Genomic DNA, 16,647 nt, shown 5'->3' with positions numbered 1-16,647 from the left:
TGAACTGCTAGCAATGCTGTGGTTATTTGTGCCTTTGCTTCCCCTGATGCTGCTTCATGTGGTGGTGGAACAATTCACAGTTCAGAGAAGTTACTGAGTTTGTTTTTAATTACCTCTTTACATATTTAAACTTTGCCCCCATCTTTACTATGAGAAAAGGGCAGAATAGAAGTAGGTATTAATGCAGTAAGCCTGCAGCACTAAAGGCAGTCATTTGAGTTGAAGAAACAGAAGGTACCCAGTAGGGAGGGAGGGTAAACACCAGTGTATTTTCTTTTCTGCATATTCACTTGAGTATTTTGATTAGGTTGATGTGAAATAACTATGGCTGCTGGAACTTACCTTCAGATTTGCTCAGCTTTTCCTGATTAGCTTCAAGAAGATCATGGGAATTTTACCATTATTACTATGGCTTTAAGTTCAAACTTAAGCCGACAATGCATGTGAGGAGAGCAGTCTTAGGTTTAGGTCCTTTCCTGTATCAGTCTTACTTCATCTCCCAGGAAGCCTCTGCTTGACTTGAATGCAAAAGCAGAGGCAGGACAAGCACAGGCAGGCAGCCAGGTTTGCAGCGACTGTCTCAGCTTGAAATCTACCATCTTTTTATCACTGTATAAAACAGTAGGTTTAAAAAAGCAAAGCAAAACAAACACAAACCACAAAAAGCTTGTAACAGGTGTTTCAAGAAGGCTCAGTAGCCAAACCTTTTATTACACAAAACCCCTTCTTCAAAAAAGTTTAAAACTGTGTTACAGTTGAAGATAAATTATCCTCTAATCCTTGAGCTGAGTTTCTCATTTCAGTACTACTGTTGCATGTTGACGTAAAAGGCATTCTGAAACTATTTTTAAAAAAAAGTTTTACACCTGCACAGCTGGTAATCTCTTTCTTGGCATAAGGGAAAGAATTACATTATAATACATATCTGTGGCGGTAGTCAGACATTCCTGAATCGTCTATAAAACACATTTCCACTTTGACATAAATTTACAGTTTCATATTACACATAAAATTCAATATGGACACGTAAAAAGGCATTAGTTCCCTGTCTTGCATTGCAGCTCTTTGAAATTCCTTTTGACAAAAACACTGTTCCTATTATACAAGCATTCCATAAAAGCTGCTTTAAGCACTAAAACAAAACCTTGTATTCATCTGGGTAACTGTACAGGATAAGCGCAGGAACCCTGCAGAAGGAAGGAAAAGAGAATTTTTAAACTTTGAAACTAGGTTCAAAAGCTACAATGTCTGTCGCGAATCTTGGCAGCAAGCTAACTGCAAAGATTAAGCAGAAAAGCAGGAAGTTTTAGTGCCTTTGGCTGTGACTGCAGTTTTCCCCTTTACCTAGCCCGTTCAGTTTTTATTCAGTGATCTGAAGGCTTATGGCTAAGCAGTGCTCTGTGTGCAGGTGTCAAACAGGAAAGGAAGATGCTGTCAGGGACTGCATCATGCTCACACCCAACATTGTATGGAATATTATCTGTATGTAGTAATTGGGTTCTGTTGCTCAGAGCCTTGCAAGCCACAGGAAGAAAAAAACCACTTCACTTGCTATTTAGTTGTGTTAGTAAACATAACTGAAACTGAAGCAATTTTGCTGCATCTCTAAGAAAAAGGAATTGGTCAATTTTTAGACTCATTTAAATGCTAAGTACCTTCAAGTTGAACACAGGTTTTAGAAAACATACTACCAATGAAACCCACAATAGGACATAAATATCCAGCTCTCACTTAACTGTACCAGTACATGCAACAGCTGAAAATCTGAGGCTTAAAACTGGATGTGCCCAGACTCTGTGTTTCAGCCTTGCCAGAATCCAATAAGGAGACTACAAGCCAAACAAATGTTTTTGTTTAGAAAGTAGAAATGGGCTTCACTGTACATGTTGAGAGAGCATACACTGTGTTTGCTTAAAGCTGGGTAGTCTGTCAGCTCTGCCAGATTCCCATCAAATTCCTTCAGAGCAGGAGGAATTAAATGCATCTGAGTTTTACAATGCAAACTGAGTCCCTCCCATGAGAAAAGAGGGTTGTTCTCCTCTATATAGCATATATAGAATAGCAGTATACCTCAATATATGTAGTTGTTTGCTATTCAGTGTTATGAACAAAGCAGCAAGTGAGCACAGTGGGAGTACATTTTAGAATTTTTTGTAAAGGCTTATAAAAATGAAGAATTTACATGGCCAAGAATTTACAATTTACTACAAGTGATGATTACACGACCAGTAATCTCTTCCCATAGTACTCAGGGAACTATATACATTTCCTGAATATTTCTGTTTTCCTCAGGGAGAGGGAAAGGGGAGGACAAATTAAAAACAGCTTATTTAGTCAAGTTTGAAAGCATAACTGAGATGTTTTATGTACCACTTGTAAGAGCTTAACAAATTTACCTCTTTTCCATTTTGATACTGTAAATTTCATCACAAATTGCTTGCAAGTATGAACATCTCTGTTTTGGCCATCGTGACATCAGTTGTCTCACGGTAGCATCAAAGGCTTGTCTATCTCCATCAAACTAAGAAAAAAAAATTGACAAGAGGCTATGATACAGTCTTACATTCTCTCATGAAGGAAATACTCCTCCCAATTGGATTCAGTTTTCTGAACACTGTGTAATGTTCATGTTCCTTTAATTAAAAAGGTTTCAAACAAAATTCACGTAACATGCAACATTATTTTGTTAGAATGTTTTTAAGAAAATGTATTAAGAATTTAGTGATCAGTTTCTTAACACAGGTGATTTAATGATAAAAAGGTGTAAGCAACAAAGAGGACTCTACCCGGTTTGCAATGCTGAACAGAATATGAGAACCGTGGTATAACGGTGGTCAAAAAGCTGATCGTGTGTCTTAGTTTATCACCTTTAATAAATAAATAATCTGTCATTTGGATAGACTGGATAAACTTAAATATTTTGGAAATATCTTCAAATGTTTCACTGGGGTCTGACTACCAGACAAGCACTGCTTCAGAGCAGCAAATGAAAGGTACGAAAGTGCTAAACCCACTTTCAGGGAGGATGCCATTCCTCTTCTTTTGTGGGGTGGGGAGATAACCCTCTCACTAGTAAAATATCCGGACTTTAAAGCTACTACTGTCACTGGAAGAAAGAAGAGACCTTTGTCTTTGGTGGGTTTTTTCCCCCTCACATCTAGCAGTTTGAGTTGTTAAAGGTGTCATACCCCTTTTTATCTTGGCTTCACTAGGAGACGTTTTCAGCTACTGTACTTGAAACAACTGCCTCTGTATTTTGGGTCTTCCTTCATTAACAGCTTCAAGAAACAACTTGATTGAAACCGCTGTTAATGCTTACTGGTTTCTGAAAGCGAGCAGTAAGACGATTTCAGTTAACTGTTCTTGGGAAAAAGCACAGAGCTTTGTATTAGGACTTTCTAATGGTGTCTTGTGTAACTTGGGCATTTGACAAAAAGATTTTTCTAGCCTCAGTCAAGCTTCTTGGGTAAAAAAATCCTTTCAAGTTTTAAAACCTAATTCAAACTCCTTGAAGGACAAAACCTACGATGGGTGAATTTTAAATTCCACTTCATTAGGAACAGAATTTATCATCTATTGTTCAATTAAAGTTTCAGTGACAATACTGAATTGCTTACCTCTAATGATAAGAAGTGTATCACAGTTGCTTTTGGCAGATCTACCTGTAAAAACATAATCAAGAAATCAATACTTAACAGTTCTTCAGTTTGCCAACTGGGTATTCGCTATACTGAAGGGAGACAGACTTTTTTATTTCCAAAGAAGCACTTGTGCTGACAGAACTGGGAATTTACCAAGGTTTTAAACAAACTGTTCATGACAGATTCCATTATGGAAAGTTCCAAATGGACGTAAGCAAATAGCCAGTATGTTTCCTGAAAAGCATCCACCATTTTAAAAGTCCTTTGTGACATGGTCAGTGAAGTCTAAAAGCTATGTACAAACAAAAGCTATGTTAGTGGAAATGTAAGAGCAAGTCTAGCAGGAACAAGTTATTAAGTCTACCATAGTAGTTAGCATAAGTACAGCTTAAGAATTTACACAATTCGAAATACTTTTCAAGTATTAAAGAAACATGCCATGGGTCTTATTTAACCAGAAGTCTGGTTCACTTGGTATCTCTAAAGTGATTCTATTGCCAGTAGCTTGTTCTAGATAGCAACTGCATCTTCCAAATTAATTAAGAATTTGAAATTTATTCAGGCTTCTGCCAAATACTTACTGCTAAAATCTCAATCTCATTTGTTTTCTGTTGCAGGCTAGAAACAAATGTCTGAAGTCTTGTTTGTACCTGGCAACAAAAGATGGGTGAAAGTAAATTACACTGCTTCTGTGACACAGGTTGGGAACACTTATTTTGTATTTCATAGATGATGAGAACAGAAGAGGCTGTTTACACACTTCACCTAATAAAATAAGACTCTAATATGTATGTACAATGGCAGCTCAGCCACAATGTCACAGATAATCCCCAAGATCTAAAAAAAGGTGGTCTTTGCCTTCAACCTTTTGTGTTGTTCATAGTCTATTCTGTGAATAAAGAACAAACAGGATATATTTGTTTAAGTTAGGAGACAGGGAAAATATGATTTCTACCATTCCTTAACTTTTAAGAATCACTTCTTAATACTTATTTGATGTGTGTATACCTGAATTTCTTGACGACGCCTGGCACTGGCAGATAATTTTTCGGGAGTCATAACACTAACATTAGGCACTACAAGAGGTCCATGGGATTCAAATACACCTAAAATGCAAATATACAGTTTTAGATTATATTCTTTCTTTATACAAAAAGCAGGAAGAAACAGAAAATTCATAGATATTAATAAGCTAAGATCTGTATAGTACAGGGTTCAAAAAGCTGCTACCAAACTCTGAAGTAAATCAAATCGATAGGACAGTGAAAACATGTTCATGTAAATTCTCAAACGCTCACTTATGGCTATGAAGGACTGGTTGGTAAGACAAAGAAATCTGGTATTTTATATCAACATTCCCTGAAACTAATAAAAGGTTCCAAACGGCTTGCAGAAGTTTAGAGGAATGCAGCATACCTAGTATCAAAAACAAGAAAAAGTGATTACAAGAATGAGGGAACTGTTTAATGCTCAGTCCCACAGCAGAGTCAATGACAAAACAAACAATAAACCCCAGTCCTCAGCTTCCCCGAATAACAATAATTAAAGTGTGAAATGGCTTGTTTTGAAATCTGAATTGCCACTTCTGTTATCACACACACAAGAACAACCCCCCCAAACCCCCAGTTAAGCACGGCCACCTCACTCACCGATCACCACACACTCTATCAGTACTTCAAATAATTATCAAAAAAGCCAAACTTTATCCACACAACAAGTACTTAACATTATTCTTTATATACAAACTTCTATTATCAGATTAAGGAGTGGAAATCTGTAGCTAGAAATGTAAAGGCATTTTCATGTGAAGAAAAAAAAAAATCTTAGTAGAACAGTAGGTCGATGTACATGGGTCTCAACACTGTAACAATCACAGACCATGTCAGTTTGATGAAAAATTACATTTAGTTTCTCCTCAGTTAGGAAATCTTCATGGTTTTTGACTTTTCCACCCTCCTGAATCACTACAGTGCATTAAAGCTTGAATGGTGAATATTCTGTCTATAGATCCGACCACCTGTTTCATTAGTTTGGAAAAAATGTCATGTTCAGATTGCTTAGAATAACATTTGAGATTAGGAGGAAGTGTCTCTAACGAGAGGCACTGCTAGAAAACATTTTCTTGCTCTGTCTTTGGTAATACTTCTAAAGTTTATGTTCCAGCAATATTTTCTTATAAAGTAGTTTCTAAGCAGAAAGAGAAACAGTTTTTGTGCTGTAACTAGAGACTACATACCTGAAATATTAGTAAATGATCCCTTCTGATTTGGTACTGAAAGATTATCTGAGGTTTCTCTAAAAATAAACGAAGACAGTTAGGGAAACATATTTACAATAACAAAGAGATACTGTAGTAAGACACAGTTTCAGATTATTATACAAACATACTTATTTTATTCCAACAGAGAAATTTATGGATACTTCCCAGCACCTATCTGCAGATTAAGTTCTATTCTGGAACAGACAGGAAATCCTCCAAAATTACATTACAAAATCAGATCTAGAAGCAATCTTTATGCTTCCTATGGATACAAAAAAAATGTGCTCCCTCATCACGCAAGCGTGATTCAGATCCTAATACTAGAATATATTATGAGAATATTCTCTCTATATTATTAATCTGCAACTTCTTACAGGTTTCAGTGAGATAATACTAAAGTACCACAGTAATATTTATACTTCAGATCACACAGATTCAAAGAATCTTTCAATAGCAAGTTTGGAACCCTTTCCATATTCAGGATTAATTAACAAAGAAATCAGGATCTAGAAATAAGGTTAACTGTTAGAAAGAATGATTTTCTTTCACAGCTTCTAATAGATCCTGTAGGTCTGTCATAAAACATACGAGAATCAGGTTAGTTGCCAAGTTAAATGCCAAGACTGGCTGAGGCCAGAAAAAGGAGAAGGAAGAGGCGGATCACAGCAGATGTTAACCACCTGCACAAACTACTGCTCAAGTTAAGCATTTCCCAGCTTAACAGTTTCCTTTGTTGTTAAGTCTATTCAGAAGTACTACGGATGTCAAATATGTCAAGTTTCTGAATTCTGGATTGTGTGACTAGACCATACTTGTTCCTGCTGCCAGTACATGCATACACATATATGTACACACGTATTATTTATAGATGTGTGTACAATTACGTATTTACAAAGGGATATGTGTGAGTAACAGCTATCCTGCTTATGCACACAGGTGGCACTGTGGCCTCTCCTATGATTTCCATACTAGTTTCTGTTGGTGACAATAGTCATTTCAAAGACAGGATGATTGGGTGTTGCTGTGTACCTGAAGTCTTTGCCAGGTGTTACTTTCACTTGTGACAGCCAAAGTGTACAGGTGTGCTGCAGTTAAGTCTTCATTTCTGCCATATCAACAATGCCTCAGAATGAAAGGGATCTGCCGTTTTAGTTCTTTGATTACACATGAGTGTAATAGACTTCTGGTCAGTAACAGGGACTTTGCAGGCAGTCCTGCCACGCAAACAGTACTGGTGTTTTAGTAGCATTTGAGCCGAATAACTGCACAGCCTTTTAATCTATGAAGCACTATGGATATTTGAATATAACAACATCTAGGGAAATCACTCTGTCTTAATCTCAGTAAAATTCTATAACCAAGCCTTTTGCTTTCTTTTCCCCTCCAAAGAAATTCAGCAAAGCTCTTACTCTTTATAAAATAAAATTGAGGTTTAACTAGGCATATCTTAAAATTACTTCATTAAAACAAATATACATTCACTTCTGACTTTTGACTATTCAGGTTGACATGTTATGCTACTTACCTACTACACCTTTCGTCACAGATTTTAGTTTTCAATTTCTGGATCAGGTGATCTACTAAGTCAGATTCTAAAATCCTTTTCTCCGTCTGTCTGTCTTTCTCAAAGGATTTCACCTATGATGTAGTTCAGTGGTTCTTGTTAATTCTTAAAATGGCATATGAATAAACTTATCAAATTTAATCAAAACCAAACTGCATCATACCCATTAACAGTGAAACAGTCAAAGGTTTCTATCATTATTCTTCCTTCTTCAAAGGAAGCTATCATCATTACCAATCAATCACTACCAATTAAATATTTTATATTTTTTTCCCCAACTGATTTTCTCTGCATACCCAAAGCTTAAACTAGCTTGGCTACTTGTATTTAATATGTGATAATTATTTTTTTTTTAACAGAATGGTTTGTAGATGCAAATACCATATTAGTAATAGCATATTTGGGTTTGGGCTTTTTTTCTTTTAGTGAGTAGGAATTTTGTTAGAATAAGGCTTGCCTTTCAGTATGCAGGAGTTAGATTCAAACATTGAAAACTTAAAAGTATCTGCTCCATCTTTACTGGCAAGAGATTAGTCACTAACAATACCATTTGCCTCATTGGCGTGTTCTTTGTTTGTTTTGCTTCAGTAAAGCCATATTTAAAAGAACACTCTGTAAAGTCTTATGGAAGACATTGATATATTGTATTCTCATAATCAAAATCTACTTGTTCATACAGTTATTAGCCAACTCTGTTACAATGACAAGGAGAGTGAAAAAACAAAGCAAAAAATATTTTATATACATTGGCTAGGTAAGGAACATGGCCACGCCAGATGCTGTCATATGGTTAGGGTTTTTTCAGTCAAATGATGACTCTTTATTCAAAGAATAACGATCTTTTTCCTAATGATCCAGAATGAAGTTTTAACTTCTAAAAGGGCACCAGAACCACAGGCTGTGGAGCACAGACGGCATTGTGACACAGTTCAGTCTTTCCACCCTAGCTTACAGAGATGAGGAGTGTGGTTCAGACTCTGCCTGTTTGAACTACATTGATTGTTTTAGATTTAGGTTTTAATTATACTTGTTTTGTAACATGGAAAGCTGCCAACTGGAAAGATCACCAAGTCAACTAATTAATTTTGTAGGTTCAAAGAAATCAGAGACAAGAGAAACCTTTTTCTATGTAAAGACATCAATGACAAAGTTAAGCATTGTTTGCACTAATTTTTGGACTGTGCTAGAAGAAGGGAGGCCTGTGAATAAGTGTTACAGAGGAATAAAAAGCAGGCTTCTCCAGAAGAACTTTCTATGACAGCAACTGAATTCAATTACTTAAATTTATTTAATTGAAAACAATCATGGTCTTTTCTTTTTTTTTTTAAAAAAAAGGTAGAACAACAGATTATGAATCTGAAACGTCATCAAGTATCCTCTGGTCCCACACTTACCTTCACATGACTTCCTTCTTTATCAGACACAAGAGCCACATATGTAATCCCAGAGCATCTGCAGTATTCCTGCAGTTCTTCCTGGGACTAAAATGGGAACAGGGGAAGGGGAATGGGACAAGACATTTGACAGATTATGAAATGATCACTTAAGTAATCAAAGTCTCCTATCCTTAAACTAACTTGAAATGCAGCAATTAAACTGATTATATAAGCTTCCAAGAAGAAAGCTTTAAGTAGTCCAGGTGGTGAAATTTTGTTATGCATCCACCTAATGCTCCTTAAAATTTGAGATCTGTCTAAGTCTACACGAGACAAAGAATGCCTAGCCCTGCAGTCCTGGATCCAGCTAGCCCTTCCATATGCCAACCAGAAGAGCAACATCTAGATAACTGTGAAAACATGCCGTGTAACATCAATCAAACAGTTACCACCCCACTGTCTGCAACTTTCAGCAATAGCTCGGTTCTGCATGACTGGTACTCATCATGAAAGCTGACTGCAGCTAGGTTTCACATAAACCTGAGGCTGACTTACGTCACTCTCAGTGCTGAGCTTGCTATGGGGCTCTTAGCTTGCTATGGGATCTCAGCAGTGGGTTGCAGGACAGCATTAGACAGAGGCAAGAGCCACCCAAATCTTCATTCTTTAGGAATCGCAAGAAGAGAACCCAGGGTGATCATAGGAAAAGCATAATGATCTGGATTTTTTTAAATTCTGAGCAACTGAAACCGTTGGAAAAGTTATTGCAAAGGATTACAAAAAAGTTGGGGCAATTAAGTAAGCGAGCTCAAAATGTCCTGCAGCACGACTCAGAATGAGCAACTGCACAGTGTTTCTTTTTGGTAGTCACCAGCTGGCATACTTAAAGGTGAACCGGTCACACTCCTCAGGTAACTGTTACCATTATGAAGAGGGACTTCAGCATTGCTGTGTGGCTCACTACTCCAGTCAAATGATTGCAGCTCAAGCTCTGCTTGGTTTCAACTGGAGAAAAAAGGGCACAACTTATCTTTGCCACTTTCCCTCTTATCACACATCTCACCAGGGACTACATGGGGACCCCACAGCCCATCTAGTAGCTCAGTTGACTAAACTGTTTTTCTAACAGTAGAATGATGTCAGTATTCCCACTGTATCTGATAGCCTTCAGCTATCTAGATACATTTAAAAGTTGGTGCTACTGTTCCATTCCAGATGTGCCCCTTATTAAGGGCTGAATCATTAATTCAGGAATCCTACTTGCAGCCCTCACCGAAAGAAAAATATATTGCCTTACTGGTAAAAAATATGCTTCTGCTTTGAAGCATCCTCACTTCACTTAATTGGAGCTAACTGGCCTTGTTTTAAACTCATTATGTGACTTCCCCCTTGATTTCAATAGGCCTTGGACTCCACACTCTGTGTACAACTGGGGATGGTCACTTAATTCCTCTGTGCTCTGAGGAATGCATAAAGATCCTCCATCACACTAAAATACTCTGGGAGGTAGAGAGGAAGAGTGCTGCAAGGCCAGTGAGACTTTCTTAACATTGCAGGTGCTGAACGGCACCCTACATGCTCAGTTCTGTAAGTCTGTACCTCAGTAAAAAATAGAAAAAAAATGAAAAAAAGGATGGTCTCAGGTTGCACTAATCTTAGCAAACAGTAATATAGTTAACACCCAGAGACGGAAATTCTACCTGGGACCAGTCATACATTATTTCGGCTGGAATTCCTGCAGTCCAGAGTTTCTGAACAATATTGATAGCTCTACCCATTGACATCTGACCAACACTTACAACCAGCAGGTCACATGAGCTGACAGAAACCTGAAGGGAAAGTAAAAACAAGGGGGACAGCATTAGCCACAAGACCACCTTTTCCCCCTTCAGAAGGCAGTTACAGTAACAAAGAAGGATGAATATACCAATGTTTTTCAAAATTCATCAAGCTGGAAAAAGGGGTTAGATCCATATCTTTTTAGAGCTATAATCTACCTAAGCATGTTTCAAAGTCACTAAAGCGTAACCTTTGGCAAAAAGCATCTGTACTGTCTCAGCCTGCAAAGTATCCTAGCCTATTCTGTTCTTTCCTTCCCATGCTGCTTTGCATTGCTAATTCTTATAAAGCAAAGTTAGTAAAATACACATGCCACAACCAAGTGAAACTGTGTCACACTGTACAAAGTAGTCCATTTTCTTAAGCTTCCTTCCATCCCCATCTTCTGTTTATAAAGGGAGAAATGGCAGCAGCAAAGTAACACTCACTAAATATCTACAGTTGTACTCTTCCATCTGAAACAATCCACAGGCTGAGAAAAATGTCCCATTTAAATTAAAAATAAAACAGTATAAGCCTGAAGATCCTCTCTTCCCCTAATTCTTACTCTACTAAATAATTCTGTGTAGAGAAACACAGAAGCGAACAGGTCATCCTGACATTTGCGGTCTATTTCAGCATGGTATTCTTTTGGAACACATCTGACCATCTTATTTTTTGCCCATCTGTGGCTATTGTTAGGTTACTGAACTGTCTGGAGTAAACAAACAAACAAAACCTCCCACCTCCCAAAACCCCAGACTTACAAAATCCTCCACACTGGAAACAGCAGAAGTTATTTTATCTATAGCTATGCTGACTCCAACAGCTGAAGGAACCGGTCCTACTGTCTGTGGCCCTCTGAATTGTGGAATCTCAAAACAAAACAAAAAGAAAGTAGAAGACCCATATAGTTATCTCTGCAAAATGTCAAAAAGGTTTTTAATTTTTTCATGATTTAAAAAAAACCCCAACAAACAAAACCACACCTAAATGCATGGAAAAGATATGGGCACATACCAGATGATCATATCTGCCCCCCGCAGCAAGAATTTCAGGTACAGTTCTTTGCCTTCTTTTGATGTATGCTATAAACTGAAAGATAACACCATTGTGCTGCTGTATTTTGTAAACTAGCCCCAGATTTATAGAAACCTGTAAAATAAAAATGAACATGTGTACAAGACTGTTGCCAGTACTACTGGTTAATATAATTAATTTCCTATTAGCAATATGGATTGAAAACACTGTTCTCACATAAGGAAGACATATGGAAACACCCCCTTACCTCCAAAAATCTAAAACAGAAATGATACTTTAATCTTAAAGCATCTCAACAGACCTACAGCACAAGACTCAAACAGCAAGCCTCAAAGAAGGTAGAGCAGGGGAGGCTTTTAGTAGTCACCAGTTTTCTGCATTTTTAAAGTACTTCTAGTTTGTTTCAAAATTTTACAAATTGTTTATGCTTTAGGTAATGCTTTCAATCCTGGTTGTGGGGGAAATTAGACATTAATTAAGCCAGAGACTTCTGACTGGAAAAGGTCTTATTCTTAAAATGAGCTTCAAACAAATAAAACCAAACATCAATGCCAGTATTATTATCTGCCATCAAAAGACATTCTGATGTGCTTTTTCTATTCTAAAATATTACTTTGTTGCTCAGCAAATTATAAGGCCCAGCAGTCTATAAATCCATTAAGTTATTCACAGAGTATTTTACAAACCTGAAGTTTTATTCCAAGTTGCTTTAACAGACCAATGATTTCCTCTAAATCCTTCATGCCATGCTTCAACAGCTGAGTGACACCTGGCTTCTGTTTTATCGTTGTGTTTAAAAATGCAAATACATTACTTGCTTCTCCTTTCTGCTCAATGAATCTGTACAATCGAGAAAGCTAAAACCAAAAAAAAATATCTGTAAGTAGCACCACTGACAGTGGTCATAAATAGGTCACATCTAAAAAAATGAAAAAGATTTGACTTGGTGTGAGTAAAATACCGGCTTTTTTCCGCTTGTTTTGCCTAGCGGCCTTTTTTTACCTAGTGAGCTGAGCAAAAGAATGGCCAGGTAAGAGTCTGATCAGGGTGTCCAAATGTTAACCTGAACTCCTTATGCGCATTCATTAATATTTGTAGACAATTTTTTTAAGAAGTTTCTCTCAGTTTGTTTTACTAAATACCACTGTGCAGTATTCTACTTACCCTTTGTTTCTATAGTCTGAAAAATACGTTTAAAAGAAAGAAACTTGGACAATTGCAATTCTGACTTCCAGAAAGAACAAAGAACAAAATCAGACCACTTCCAGGCAGACTGATCTATTTCTAACAGTAGATGTAACAATTTATTTTTCTTACTCTGGTTGATTAAATCACAAAGTAAATAAAGTATTACTGACTTATGGCAAGTTACAGGGAAATTAACACTGAATTAAAATTACTTACACAATTTGATGAGAGAGAAAGATTACAGAATTTGGCTTCTACTTCTCTTTTAGTTAGCTTTTCAGTCTACAAGAGAAAGATTCAAATGTATTCAACAATTCAAGTTACCAAAAAAAATAAATTACTATTGCCGAGAAGAATTAAAACACAACTTTCCAATACCTTTAATTAAAGGCTGCATTTACAAACTGCAATAATACTGTAAAAGAACAAAAACAATAAATAACACATTTTCCACCAATCTTGTAGGAAGGCCATATTTGGCTTGGTTTCAAGACACAACAAAATCTATGAAAATACTAACTTTGTTAAAAAGCACTTCATAAATACTGAAACGTTTAATCTTTTGTTTATTAATTTACATAAAGGAAATAAAAAAGACATTTTGTTGGGATTTAAACACTACCTTAATTATTCAAATTGATTTCATCTATTTTCTCTACTTATAAGGTATAAAGGTGAACATGATATTAAGATTTTAAAGTTTTTATTGAATAGCCTAGCAGTTCTTAATTATGCATGTGAATAATTCTCTCATAAACACACATTTAAAAATAATCTTAAAACATCCCAATCCAGAAGTAACAGAAAAGTAATTCATCTGAGTTTACAGTCCAAAGATAGCCAGCTTTTTTTATATATCAACAGGATATTCCTGGCTATGCTGGCAATGAGACAGCATCTTTGCCCACTGCCGTATTTGCACATATGGAGATGGCTCCATAAAATAAGATACTTTACAGTGACGATTACAGAGATCAGATTAATAACTAACATCTTACCACAGCATCACACAGAATGACGTAGACTTGATTGAGTTTATCCTCTGGTATCCCACAGTGCAGAAGTATAGCTTTCAGTAAGGCAGTATGGTTCAAGTAAATACTGTAATTTCTTTCCTAATGAAGGGTAAAGAAAAAAGGAAGGAAATAAGGAAAGAAGGAAGGAAAGGAAAAAAAGAAAAAAAAAAAAGTTTTACTTGGATGCCATTTTGCTTTAAAAAGAAAAAGTTTCCTAAACATTTAATAGTTCAAAGGTAGCTTCAGACCTCTCCTTCCACCACTTAGCTTCTATCTACAACTAAAGAATGGTAAGGCCTGTCCCATTCTACAATCATCACTTGCCCGACAGAAGACAGATTATTATTTCAATGGCACTGGAAGGATTCAATTAATATTTCCTTTGCCCACAAACCTATGCTTCGTTTGAAGTTTAACTACAGAATGTATTTTTTATTTAAATGACAGTGTTCTATAACTGACTATCACTAAAATGTTAAAACAGCTCTGTACTTGTTAAGGTTAAAGGAACTATCCTTTTTAAACACATCAGACTAAATACTTAGATTAAAATTTTAGGACTGAAGAGAGAGCAAAGGGGATGATTAGCAAATCTACCTGCAGCACTGAAAACTCTTGAATGATTTCTGAAATGGCATAAATTGTTTCTGCTATAGGCAAAAAGCTATTTCCAGTAGATGTAATGATGTCAAATGCACATTCTAGGAGTTCTTTGGGATGACAGCGGTCTAATTTCCGAGGTCTGAAAACTCGCTCTATACAGTATCTAAAGGAAACATTGAAGAACATATCAGCATCTTCAGTGGTCACTGTCATAAAGCATGGCATCTGTGCAAAACATTATCTCCATGTCCCTTACCTTTTCAAATTTGATATGTTATTTCTAGCTACAAATCTTGCAAAAGGAATCTGAAAAACAAAAATCCATGAACACTGTTGAAACAAAACATTCACTTTAACTATGCTCTGAAACTGGAGATTAGTAACCATCATGCAGTAACATCTGTACTCTCACATATGTAATGGTGCCTTAAATATCTGCCATACCCAAGCAGCATTAATCCAATCACCGTTGCTGCACGCTTTCACTAAAAACATCCCCCTGCCAAGTTCTTAGAAAGGCTTGGAGAGGGACACAAGGACCTTTCATAATTGCCCTAACACATCCAAAATGCATCATAAATCGACTATGAGTGTATTAAAATGTACAAGCAGGTATTTTGCTGTTTACATAAAGATAATAAAGGAGTATTTTTAAAAATAAATGTTTGGTCAACACATTTTTCCAAAACAAGTAATTCCAAAAGAAAGATCAATTTTGTAAATCCTGCACAAGTCCTCAATTGTGAATCATATTGTATAGCTTGATGTTATAAATGCAAAGGAAAAATAAGTCAAACTGACCTTAAATTAGTGAAATGGAATACAAAACATCAGGTTCTTTAACCATCAATAATTAAAAAAAAACAACAGCCAAACCCAAAAAACTTAAAGCATTTAGATGTTAAATTTAAGTGCAAGGTAATTTAATTAGGCCAACTTTGCACACAATTGGGTATTATAGAGGAATCCCAGACAGTAAAATGTTAACTGTGCAAACAGCAATTCCTTTCACGAGTACAACGATCCTTGATATCTGTTTGAGAAACATAAAACTGGACAGACTGTTACCCACATACTCTATAAAATAGACATATAAATATGAAAGGGGTAGGAATGTTAGAATTTTCACTGGTTATTGAAGAAGTCTTATCTCTTATATAAGCAAGAAAAAACCCCACCAACAAACCAAAAAAACCCCAACACCAAAACCCTACAGTGAGATCTATCACATTTACAATATGGCATTATTTTCATCTATGTTAAAAAAAAAAAGGGGGTGGGGGGGCAGGAGGTAAAAAAAAAAACAAAACAAAAAAAAAAAGAGAGGAAAAAATAAAGAGGATAAAAAAGTCTGTTTCCGCTCTGAGACCAGGAGTACAGCCCTAAGGAACAAAGGAACAGCCACTGAAAGATACACTACTTCAGCAATCAGAAGTAGTATAAAGCTAAATCAAATTTGTGACCACTGAATCAAAAGTTATCTACAAACACCACAGCACTCTTCAAACCCAGCTTTGCCTGGTGAGATGATACTACTTACTCTGAGGTCATAAGGAAGCATTACTAGCATCCCACTGTGATCCATGAAATATGAAGCTTCATTATGTTCATATAACTTTTTATTTCTGGGCATTAGCAGTGGAGTATGCAGCTTGATAGCTCCTGCACAAAACCAGTAAATACTGTTATCTCCCATTTCAGAAGTAACATCTGCTTTTTACAAGCTCACGAACAACTTTGCGGGGCATGATCATCTCAATCAATACCTTTTAAAAATTATGCTACTTTAAGTGTCCTCAACAGACTTTCTTCTTCCACCATTTAGAGAAAGCCATCAAACAAACTTTTATGTTCTGTCTTGCACTCTTGGGCTCAGTAGGCAGCCCACAGAGAAACAGAGTGTCTTTCACAAGAGCATGCATACGAAACTAAGGTAAGAAACTCTGCACATACCAGTAGTACTGTTTTGGTCTAGAGGCACTTCCATAGAGAACAAGTATTGCTGAGATAGGCTGCATCCTCTGTTTCAAGATTCTGCTAGAAACGTTCATGGCTCACTTTGAAACCTCATAAATACCTCTTTTCCAGCTATATTTTGCAACCATTCATCTGTATGAATCGAATCTTCATTGAAGCCTTA

General features: G+C 36.4%; 1 protein-coding gene across 1 annotated transcript in view; it reads right to left on the bottom strand.

The window, feature by feature from the left end:
• Nucleotides 1-679: 679 nt before the first annotated feature.
• The window catches only part of EIF2AK4 (eukaryotic translation initiation factor 2 alpha kinase 4), a 37,760-nt gene continuing 21,792 nt past the window's right edge, over nt 680-16,647 (bottom strand). Inside the window, exons 23-39 of the mRNA XM_080396429.1 lie at nt 16,048-16,169; nt 14,764-14,813; nt 14,502-14,670; nt 13,887-14,003; nt 13,105-13,170; nt 12,387-12,557; nt 11,680-11,814; nt 11,427-11,534; nt 10,542-10,670; nt 8,860-8,946; nt 7,427-7,539; nt 5,878-5,936; nt 4,650-4,747; nt 4,223-4,291; nt 3,618-3,662; nt 2,397-2,521; nt 680-1,187 (exon numbers count right to left, since the gene is read on the bottom strand). Of these exons, the coding sequence (XP_080252555.1) occupies nt 1,133-1,187; nt 2,397-2,521; nt 3,618-3,662; nt 4,223-4,291; nt 4,650-4,747; nt 5,878-5,936; nt 7,427-7,539; nt 8,860-8,946; nt 10,542-10,670; nt 11,427-11,534; nt 11,680-11,814; nt 12,387-12,557; nt 13,105-13,170; nt 13,887-14,003; nt 14,502-14,670; nt 14,764-14,813; nt 16,048-16,169 (1,718 nt within the window). The 3' untranslated portion in view covers nt 680-1,132. The remainder of the gene's footprint in view (nt 1,188-2,396; nt 2,522-3,617; nt 3,663-4,222; nt 4,292-4,649; nt 4,748-5,877; nt 5,937-7,426; nt 7,540-8,859; nt 8,947-10,541; nt 10,671-11,426; nt 11,535-11,679; nt 11,815-12,386; nt 12,558-13,104; nt 13,171-13,886; nt 14,004-14,501; nt 14,671-14,763; nt 14,814-16,047; nt 16,170-16,647) is intronic.

Source organism: Falco punctatus (genome assembly GCF_963210335.1).
Source record: "Falco punctatus genome assembly, chromosome: 7".
NCBI classification, from domain to species: domain Eukaryota; kingdom Metazoa; phylum Chordata; class Aves; order Falconiformes; family Falconidae; genus Falco; species Falco punctatus.
The sequence above is the reverse complement of the archived record's forward strand: the minus strand, read 5'-3'. Positions and strand labels throughout refer to the sequence as shown.